The sequence below is a fragment of the Henckelia pumila genome, chromosome 3, assembly GCF_033568475.1.
Source record: "Henckelia pumila isolate YLH828 chromosome 3, ASM3356847v2, whole genome shotgun sequence".
In the NCBI taxonomy this organism is placed as follows: domain Eukaryota; kingdom Viridiplantae; phylum Streptophyta; class Magnoliopsida; order Lamiales; family Gesneriaceae; genus Henckelia; species Henckelia pumila.
Genome location: NC_133122.1, coordinates 163,877,647 through 163,889,042, shown reverse-complemented (window position 1 = coordinate 163,889,042; position 11,396 = coordinate 163,877,647). Strand labels below are relative to the sequence as shown.

Genomic DNA, 11,396 nt, shown 5'->3' with positions numbered 1-11,396 from the left:
TAAATAAAACTTCTCATTAGTTATAATTTTCTAAAATTTAGTTTGGAGTTCCATATGGTTATTTACATGACATTTTTTTTAAAAATATATCCTACTATTTAATTAAAATTTATGGTTAATTTCATACTAAATAACTTTTAATTGATGTAGTAACTCAACCTGAAATCACCTGCTAGCCAGAATTTTAAGCATACAGTTAACTTAAAAAGATAAATAACATCAAAGATAACTGTGAAAATTAAATAAACTGCTAACCGACATAATACAACCGAAAACCTAAGTAAACAATAGGTGAATATACAACCCAATTGAATTTAACAACTTAAGTAAACTAAGTAACTAACAGCAACCTTTGCATCTTTTCCTATGTCACCACCTACTACGCACAGGTCCATCTGCTGAGTCACATGCAACTGCCCCATCGAATTGGATGTCCATGAAAAACACCGACGTGAGCAACCTTCGGCCAGTACAAAAAGCACGAGTACTATAATAATAATAATAATATATATATATATATATATATATATATATATATATATAATGCATGCAAAATGACTGGATACTGGTCAACTCTCTAGTCCTACTCAGTCTAGGCGCAAATTAGTGTGTAGTACCATTTGAATTCAACTCCGCTGGATAACTTCCCACACTCGTCAAGATAATCGTAACGTCAGTCCCCGTCATCACAGCGTCTCCCGGTGTCCAACAATATAACAAGGGTATAAGGCTGAGCGACTCTACTAGAAAGACTATTCGAAAGAGATTCGGTTCAACATAAATATACACAGAGACCATAATATAATAAAACAGTAAAACATGAATAATGACACATAATATGCAACATATAAGCATGCATAATCGCTGGATACTCAGTCAGTACTTTACGTATCTCAACACTGACCTAAAGAAGAAGCATCTACAATTCATCACTACAAGTAAAGATAATTACGTATCACTAATATTGATCTAAAAGTTTTAATTAAGATAATAGATACTCCTTAATACTATTAGGGATCTCAGATTATACCTGCATTCATTGTCAGTCCGCTGATGTCGAAGGATCTGACCCAAGCACAGCTCCGCTACAAGTCCCGAGCACCTCACTATCGCCCGACCCTCGAGTATAAGACTAAAACCCTAAGAATATAAACTGATACTCTCTCAAACAAATCCAAACACATACTAATTGTGAGAAACTCGACCTCTATTTATAAACATAGTTCGGAAGGTCCGAACTCAAATGTTTGCCACATTTTCGAACAACTCTAATCGAAAAATCCAATCTGCACTTCGGAAGTTCCGAACTCCCACTTCTGAAGTTCCAATCTCAGCATGCAATCTCACGTGTTGGTACACTCTGGGCATGTCGATATTGCGTATGACCTAGCTCTTCGGAAGTTCCGATCCCATGTTCAGAAGGTCTAAACTCGACCCTTAGCTTTCGAACTCACTTAGTCCCTCCGATCCGTTCGGATCTTCCGATCAATACTAGTCCAAGTTCGGTGGTTCCGAATCATCTGAACCCACTTTGTACTATGACACATTTCCGATCAATCCGAGGTCATTTATCTACTCGATTTTATCATATTAAAATCACTTAATCATGTTTTATTTATACTAAACATTATTACCTACTTAATCACGTAAAACAGTTTCTGGTTACTACAATTGATTTGGTTAAGTTTTATTTAACATTACTCATATCTACTTCATTACATGCCTTTATTCATGATTTTTTTTTAATTTTCCTGAAATGATTTAAAAAAATCTTCAATCCTATATCTTTATTTCTATATTTTTACGTACTAACTTTTTATTATTTTTTATTAATTATTATAAACTTAATATGGAGTCAAATCGAAGCTAAAAAGTTAATACAACATAGGACGCAAGATCAATTTTTTTTCATTCTTTATACTCCCCAATGGACCCCTTGATTTCCCAATTCATTACGGTTTTTTTTTTATTTTTAATTTTAAAAAATAAAACAAATTCAAAAATAATGCACGCCACAGCGAATTGCAATATTGCAAAACTACTGCAATCCGCGAACGCTACAATATTTGCAATGTCCGCTCATGCTGGCAGCGCCAGCATACGCTGCCAGCATAAGCACATGGGGATTTGCAATTTTTGCAAGTCCTCATGTGCAACCCCCTCCCCCTTTCTTTTTTTTTTTTTTTAATTTAAATTAATTATATTTTGTAAAATTATTATTTATTTAGTATCATTATGATAATTTTTTTTTCAAAAATTTGAATTTTAGTTCTAATTTTCGAATTTGATGATCGGACTAAAAATTATTAAAAAAATAAAACAAAAAATTTACGGTTAAAAAAATTAAATTGATTAAATAATTTTTTTGATCAGATATATTTATAAAAAAATTATTTAATATAAATAAACATATTTTCATTAAATTTATTTTATTTTTAAAATATAAATTTTATTTTTAACTTAAATTTGTGTAGCAAAGTTATATATTTATTTTAATTTGTTTGGATTTGTAAATGTCTCTCGGTTCTGTGGATAAATTTAGAGAAGTTGATTCAAATTTATGCAAAAATGATAATAACAAAATTTTCAACCCGAATTCGAGCCGAAAAGAAATCATATCAAAAATTGTAAACTCCAACCGACCCGAATATATCCGAATTAATCCTCTAGGTTTGATAAAAAAATTATTATATCAATAATAAATAAATAATGGTTTTAAAACAATGAACAGATTTTTTGTGAGGCAACCTCACAAATACATATTCATAATTCTTAAGACGAGTGATCCAAATCATAAATATAAAAATACTACATTTTCATTATTCGGATTAAATAAGAAAGTCGTTTCACAATATTGACAGCGAGATCACCTTATAAAAAATTTTCGTGTAAAATCTTATAATAGCGAAAAATCATAGCATCATAGAGCGATAGATTCTTGTTAAAATAAAGAACGAATTTCTTGTGATATGATCTCACAGATCATTATCCGTAAAAAAGAATCTACCCTGCACATATTCATAATTAAAAATAATATGTTTTCATGAATGACATTATTATTATTAAAAATAATAATAATTTATCATCTTATTTAAAATTTAATCAATTATATCAAACAAATTATTATTTATAAATCAAACTAAATATTATATGAACTAATTTTTGTTAATTATATTATATTATTTATCGATTTATTATTATTTTATGTTTAACTTTAAATGATGCTTGTATTAATAATATTATGTCGTAACGTTTATTTTTATGACAGCGGATAGGGATTTACCGTATGCTATTTTTTTCAATTTCAAGTTAATGCGAAAGACACTGCAAAATACGGATACCACCAGCATGCCCACCGCCGTCGTCGCCACCCGCAAACTCCATCTCCTCCCACTCCTATTACACTGTGCATTCGCCGCCCACTGCCGCCGCATTCTGCACCAACCACTTTTCCCAGAAGACTCGTCCCCCCCGATCCCACCCATTGCTTCCCCCAATTTTCCTTTTTCCAATTACCCAAACGACTCTCCCTTCTTTCCGTCTTCTCTCTCTTCTCCGCCACCCCCTTCCGCCGCCTCCTACGCTTCATTCCCAGCCAATATTTCCTCACTCTCTGTTCCGAACTCCTCCAAGCCCAAAACCGCATCCACTAAGCTCATCACCGCCGCCGTCGCAGCCGTTGCCGCCGCTGTGGCAATCTTGTTTCTTGCTCTTTTCCTCCGTTTCCGCAAGCGCGATGGAGCCCGAAGATCATCATTCAACCACTCGAAATCCCAGAGACCCGACACCACCGCGGCCACAAGCAGTCAGGTGCCAGACCATCGCCACATTCCAAAGCTTCAGCGGCCGTCGCAAACCAGCTCAGAGTTCTTGTACTTGGGAACAATGGTCAGTTCTCAGACTGTAGGCGGTGGTATTTCTTTAAGCGGAAGCAACTCGAACCATGTTATAGATTCTAGTTCCCGGAAAATCGACTCGCCGGAGCTCCGTCCCTTACCGCCTTTAATGGCGCAGCATGGTTTCCTGAATAGTTATAATGTTGACATAGCTTCGAGTAAAGATGGCGAAGATGAAGAGTTTTACTCTCCGAAAGGATGGTTTAACGGAAGGGAGAGTTTAACAGGCGCTGGAAGGGCTTTCTCCGCAATTGAAGTTGAGAATCTTCACGGCTCCGATTCAATTTCTTCATCTACCTGCACTTCTTCTATCTCAGGATCTCCATTGCGGTCAGTTACGTTGAGTGTTTCACCGGCGAATAGTTTTAGCTCAACAAATTCGATTCCCAAGTCACCGGAGTTGATTGAGATTCCAACCGATGTGTTGTTGCATCGCCAAATTCAGTCATCGTCGCCTCAGGATCGAGATTCGGAAGAATCAGAATCAGAATCAGCATCACGTCCCCGTTCATCATCTTTCGGAAGAAGCAGAGAAACAGTAGCGCCGAGGACTCCACCAATTCCTCCACCGCCTCCACCAATTCCACAACTAACGCAGAGGAAAATATGGGAATCTCCCAGAACACAGACCACATCTGCAAAACACCCAGCAGTTGAAAATCTTAGGCTGATTTCTCCAGCTGAGTCACCTTCAAATGGTTCCGAAACTGTGCAGAAGAATGAGAATAAAGAATCTCCAAATAAGAAAAACGAACACTCGAATGAAGTTGTGGATCGAAATGAGGAGAGCCCTCCAAAGCCGAGATTGAAGACATTGCATTGGGATAAAGTAAGAGCCAGCTCTGATCGGGAAATGGTGTGGGATCATCTCCAATCCAGCTCTTTCAAGTATTATTTGCATTTCTTTTCATTGTGACACATATAATTTGCTTTCTTTACTTCGGATCAATTAAGATTTAAGACGCCACCCTTCTGTTGTTAAATATCATGTAGATTAAACGAGGAGATGATAGAGACATTGTTTGTTGCGAATACTTCGAAGATGAATCAAAAGGAAATAACCAGGTGGCAAGTCCTCCCTCCCCCTGGGCAAGATAATGGTAATAGAGTGCTTGATCCCAAGAAGTCACAGAACATTGCAATTCTGTTGAGAGCACTCAATGTGACTGTAGAAGAAGTTTGCGAAGGTCTTTCGGAAGGTAATTCTTTAAGCTCTCGTACATTTCTCTGTATTTATGATGGTAGGGAATGTCTCTTGTTATAATTCGAATATATATGATGTATGCACGATGCTGGTTTCCACATCTGTTATGCATAAAGCATATGGTATCATCCATTAGGCCTTTGAACAGGTAATGCGGACAGTCTTAGTTCCGAGCTTCTCGAAACTTTAATGAAGATGGCTCCAACTAGGGAAGAGGAGCGAAAGTTAAAAGAATACCAAGATGATTCTCCGATCAAGCTTGGTGCCGCCGAGAAATTTCTGAAGACAGTTCTTGATATACCTTATGCATTCCGGAGAATGGATTCACTGCTTTACGTGTCCAAATTCGATTTGGAGAACGAGTACCTTAAAAGGTCATTTGAAACTTTAGAGGTAACTGCATATCATCTCAACTTTAAGACCACTAACGGATTTTTTGACAACCTAGAGACAAAAAACATGAATTATAAGTTGGGGTAGAAGAGATCCTCTATTTTAGAAGCTCCAAAACAAAGTTGGAGGACCATGTGTGCTGCAAAAACAAAGTCTTGTATTATTGAATCTTGAGAAAGTTGCGTCTTCTGGTTAAGTTTATCTTAAATGCTACACCAATTCATGTTTCAGCCTGTATCCTTTAGAATCAAGGAAATGGTTAAATTTTATCATACTCGTTGTAAAAAATGTTTGATCTTATAGGCAGCTTGTGAAGAATTGAGGAGCAACAGAATGTTCCTCAAGCTTCTCGAAGCAGTATTGAAGACTGGGAACCGCATGAACGTGGGAACAGATCGTGGAGATGCACATGCCTTCAAACTCGACACACTCCTCAAGCTTGTTGATGTTAAGGGGACTGATGGGAAAACAACACTTTTGCATTTTGTCGTCCAGGAGATTATTAAAAGTGAAGGCGTTCATCTCTCTAGCGCGAGCCCTCATGAGAACTCAGTAGTTGATGATACAAAATACAGGAAGTTAGGCCTCCAAGTTGTTTCGAGGCTAAGTTCGGAGCTCTCAAATGTGAAGAAAGCTGCTGCAATGGATGCAGAAGTGCTTGGCAGTGAAGTCTCCAAGCTTTCCAAAGGACTTTGGAACATTCTAGAGGTAGTCAAATTAAATGAAGCAACATCCCATAAGTTTTCCGACTCCATGAACAGCTTCATAAAAAAGGCAGAGGAGGAGATTATCAAGATTCAAGCCCGAGAAAGCATTGCCCTGTCTTTAGTGAAGGAAATAACCGAATACTTCCATGGGAACTCGACTAGGGAAGAAGCTCATCCGTTCAGAATCTTCATGATTGTCAGAGACTTCTTGACGATTTTAGATCGGGTCTGCAAGGAAGTAGGTTCCATAAACGAACGAACCACGATCAGTTCTGGCCACAAATTTCCAGTTCCCGTGAATCCAATGCTTCATCAAGTTTCTGGGGTATTTCTCAACAGGCGGCAACACTATTCTAATGAGGAGCCAACTTCTCCTCTCGTCTAATACTTGTATCCTGCCCATCTGATATATAGATATGTTGTATTTATAGTAATATAAACAAAGTTGGGAAGCAGATCATCTTTAACATATGTTTGAAGCAATAATACAATTATTGAAGTGTAGTGAACGGTTTGCTTCATTTCTTTTCGCTTACAAAACAGTTTGAAGTATTTTTAATGTAATACAGTTTGAGCTATATGTGTTGGGTGTTGAAGCAACTGAAGTAGTGGCTTCAGCTGCCAAACAAATAGCCAATAACACCATCTTTCTTTTATCCCAAACAGATGAAATAAGGGTCAGAATTGTTGAGCAGGCTTGGTCGATCCAACTCGCTTTGAATCCATTCGACTCGACTAGAAAATGGAAAAATTCCTCTCTCCGGATGACAAAAACACAGGAATTCTTTGTAGTAATGTGTGAACTGTGAGATGTGAGGCAATGTTTTCATAACTGGACCAGTGATGGAACCGGTTTACCTTAAAAAACGGTCCACCCAATCGGACAATTTTAACGAGACCATCGGACCTGAAAACCGTTTACATAATATAATATAATTAATAATATATTTTAAATTTTTAAAAACCTAAAAAATGTAAATAAATAGAAAAAAAAATATTTATTTATCATAGTTTGAAAACTAAATAACCATATAAATATATATTCAAAATATTAATTATAGTTATATATTTTTTTTAAAAAATAAATTAATTAAAAAAAGTTTTTTTTAAACAAATCTTATATTACTAAAATAATATTTTTAATGAAGTACAAATTCCAAATAATCTTGTATATATATATAATAAAATATTAAGGTTTTAAAATTAAAAAAACTAATTTTTAAAAATAAAAATTCAGAAAACCAGTTGACCCGGTTCTTGACCGGACCGGTTTTGATAGGTTCTGACCGTCAGAACGATTTTTAGGAGTAATCCGGACCGGACCAGTGGCCGGTTCCCGATCGAACAGGCCGATCCGGTCCGATTTGAGAACATGGGTGTGAGGTGAATCGTCGAGAGGAAGCACAATTTCTTATCCAAAATGATAAATTAGGGAACCTCGTATTGAAACCTCTCTGGAACATATTTTGTGTTTTGCCAAACCCACCTCGAATGTTAGCCCTCCAAAATTTACATATATATCAGTGTTCTAAAAGGCGGTATTAGGCGCTAGGCGATTAGCCACCGCCCCAATTTTTAAACAGTTGAAGTTTCTGGGAGTTATTACATTAATTGGCCGTCTAGACCGCCTAATCGCCTCCTAGACGCATCAAAATCCGCCTAGGCGGCCGCCTAGATTAACATATAATATTTTATATTTTTTTAATTTTAATTTTTTTGAAAAATATTATTTGACATATTTGTCTATCAATTTATATCAGATGAAAAGGAGAAATATGTCATGTATTTCGAGTTGAATTCGATAACGAGAAATTATTGGAGAAATATTAAGATGAATAAGAATAATTAGATATTTAGACTTGAAAAACACAACTTAGTCAGGTGAATTAGATAAAGAGGAATTATTGAAAAAATATTAAGATGAATCATACTAGAATAATTAGATATTTAAGCTAAAAATAAAAAACCACCTAGGCACTAGGCGAATCAACAAAAATATGTACTTAAGCCTGGTGGTACATGTTCGATTTCTAGAAAGGGCATGAAACTCCCCTTTTACAAGTGCACTGGGCTTTTGTCCCTGACACATTTGAGTTCTTTGTTTTCACTCTCTTTCTAAATTTTATTATAAAAATATTATTATTATTATTATTATTATTATTATTGGATATTAAAATAAGAAAAAAGGGTTTCTCTCCCTCTTCATCGTTCTAAATGGTAGTGCAAATTCTCCTTCAACCCAAACCGCCTTCAAATTCACTTATTTTGCCCTTTCTATAATGTGAACAACACTCATTTACATGATTTCTCCCCTCATTCTCGTAAATAGATTTGCATTTTGTGGCCATTTTTCTCCGTCGGAAAGCCTCGTCGACGCGAGTAGATGTTCGAATATTGCAGGGCTTGTTCGAGGGCTTTCTCATGCTATTTTCCTATCCACTGACTGAAACTCGAGCCATATTTTTCTTCTCCACTTTCATAAATCGATTCCCCTTTTCTTACTTTTCACTGTCAACCATTATTCTCCATCGAGAACCCTTCACGTCAAGAGTAAGAGGCAAATTCACTTCAAAATCCGAAAATTCGTTGGGCTAAATTTAGGTTTTTTTTGTGTACAGAAATTTGGCCCACGCGGAATCTTTACCCCTTAACCAAATTTAGGAGCATTCTTCTTCTTTGCCTAGAGTTTATTGTTTCATTCACCAGTCTATTATAATTTACTTGGATTAAATTGAAAATGAAAGCTGGAAACGGACCTTGCTATCATAATTCTTCTAGTGTTTATTGTTGATTATTATTATTATTTTTAAAAAAAGAAACACCGCCGGAAGCGGGGTTAGACAGACCCCTACCTGTATATAAACATAAATAAACGCAACAAAGAAAACCTAAAGGAGAGGTGACTAGGCCAAGACCTCTCCAAAAAGCTATACAATAGTAAAAGTCACGTCAGATCAGCTAGGGTAACGTATAAAATACAACTAAGACAACCCTAGGATATAAATGAATACAGACAAAAAAACATAAACAACTAACTAAGTCATCATCAGCAGTCATCCTGTGCAACAAAAAGCCAGCAGAAATACACAACTCGAGCTCAGCAAAAGCAAAGGCAGACACTGAGGTGCGGGAAGATAGCTGAAACCATCCTGAGCTGGACTAGAGATCAGAGCTAAGCTAGAAAATGTCCAGAGAGTCACTGTCTACTGGAGAGTCACTGTACAACAGAAGTCGCCTGGAAAAAGGAGACTTTAATAATTTAGATTTTGTTGTCATAATTACAATTATATGACTAGTTTTTATTTTATCTTATTCAATTGGATTTGTGGGTGTTGTCTGTTATGCTTCAATGTACCTAGAAACCCCCTTTCAAAGCTTAATTTCCATATCATTGCCTTTAATATCAGTCCGTAGGTTTGATCTTGTTAATTAAATTTTTTGTTTGGAATATTATGTCTACCCATGTTCTACCGAGGTTTGATCTTGTTAATTAATTTTTGTATGAATGAAGTTTTTACCAAAAATGTTCAGAAAAGATAAAAATCCGAAAGAGGATAATGGAAAAAATGTGAAGAAGTATAATGGTAAGAAAGTGAAGAAGGATGAGGGAAAAGACAAGAACAACAAGAAGAAAGCTTGTTCGCGTTGTTCACCGACATATTTCAGAAATGTATTGGATGAAGTGGTACCGAAATTGGGTGATAAGCAAAAAGCAAGGATTAAAAACACCCCACTTGCTCCATGGCTCGAGATGCCTGAGTTGCCCATTAGTAGAGGCATAATTGATATAGTTTTAAAGATATTCCATGACAATTCTCGTACTTTCGAGTTTGATGATGGCATTGTTATTCTTTTCACATCAATTGATTTTAGCATCGTCCTTGGTTTGGCCCATGTAGGGCAACCAGCTGATTTTGATGCGAACATAGAGTTCAAATTTATAGCTCGACGATTTGCAGGAAACCTTGGCAATTTAGACAGGAAACTGATTAATGAGAAATTGTGTTTGTTAGGTGGATCAAACGAGGAGTCTGATATTGACGATTTTCTTAGGCTTTTTATTTTTATTGAATTTAATTGTGTTATTTCCCGTCGGTAACTATTCTACCCCTCAATCTATTATGTAATACATTGATGACCTATCGACCTTCTTTGATTAATCTTGGAGAGCCGCAACATACAAATTTTCATGCCACCAAATTTTCGCACATACTGGTTATGGGCAAGGAAATGTTGCAACAAAGACGTATGTAGATGATTTTATTGTTGGCTTGATGGTAAGTTTTTTATTTTTTGAAGTATGATTGTATTTGAATTTTATATTAATAACCTTTTGTATTCAGGCCTGGTTGTATGAAAAAATTCCATCGACGTGCACGTTCTTTACATAGTTTCCCTCGGTTGTTTCGCTGGGATGAGAGTAAAATACCAAAGAATACTAACGTTTCTGAGAGGTTATTTAAAAGAATTAATTTCAGTAGGGTAAGTTGCTAATTTTTTTGCTGAGGTTTCATAAATATGATTGCATAAGTGATATTTTGTTTTTAATTATGAAAAGGTGCTGGATATAGTACCATTTCCAGATGAAGAGAAACTGTTAAGAGACAAGCAAGGAAGTTCTTTGGTAAATATAGGAATAATGAATTGTTATGTTAAATAATGATTATGACATTTATTTACTACATTAATCTAATTTTCAGGCGGTATCTGAAAGAGTGGGTGTCCGGTTAGCCAACTTGTGGCTAAGGGCTTTTGTGACTCTATGTATAAACAATCTTTTGTTTAATATAATTTACATTTTTATAATGGCATTGACTTTATCTTTTTTCATAATGTTATATTATGATATACTATTGTTGTTTTGATAAAGACCTTGAATATACTATAGTGTATGTAAGATGTGGTAGCACATGGGGATGGCTATCATGAAACACATCTTATAGTCACTGTATATTCTAAACAATTCCTAGTCAATTGAGCCGTCCGCTAATAAGAATAAGGATCGCTCGAGATTGAGACTAGCATTTGCGATGCCGAGTATCACGTTTCATTGGTATGGAACATAGAGATGTTCAAAGCATGCAAATGGATATTCATATGATGAATGATCGAACTACCCTATTCGGACTTTCCAAGTGGTTATCACTTATCGAGTGGATAAAGTCCGCGGTTTTGGTTGTACACCATTAGTCCTTA

At 35.7% G+C, this 11,396-nt stretch overlaps 1 protein-coding gene and 1 long non-coding RNA gene across 2 annotated transcripts; both read left to right on the top strand.

Annotated features, from left to right (window-relative positions):
- Window positions 1–3,287: 3,287 nt before the first annotated feature.
- On the top strand, window positions 3,288–6,704 carry LOC140889385 (formin-like protein 1). The gene is made up of 4 exons (XM_073297098.1): window positions 3,288–4,784; window positions 4,890–5,095; window positions 5,249–5,493; window positions 5,797–6,704. The coding sequence occupies exons 1-4, from the start codon at window positions 3,313–3,315 to the stop codon at window positions 6,583–6,585; spliced, it is 2,712 nt and encodes a 903-aa protein (XP_073153199.1). The 5' UTR covers window positions 3,288–3,312; the 3' UTR covers window positions 6,586–6,704.
- Window positions 6,705–9,727: 3,023 nt separating this feature from the next.
- Window positions 9,728–10,826, top strand: LOC140893596 (uncharacterized). The gene is made up of 3 exons (XR_012153210.1): window positions 9,728–10,477; window positions 10,544–10,682; window positions 10,759–10,826. It is a non-coding gene; the product is annotated as an uncharacterized lncRNA (long non-coding RNA).
- The last annotated feature ends 570 nt before the right edge of the window (window positions 10,827–11,396 follow it).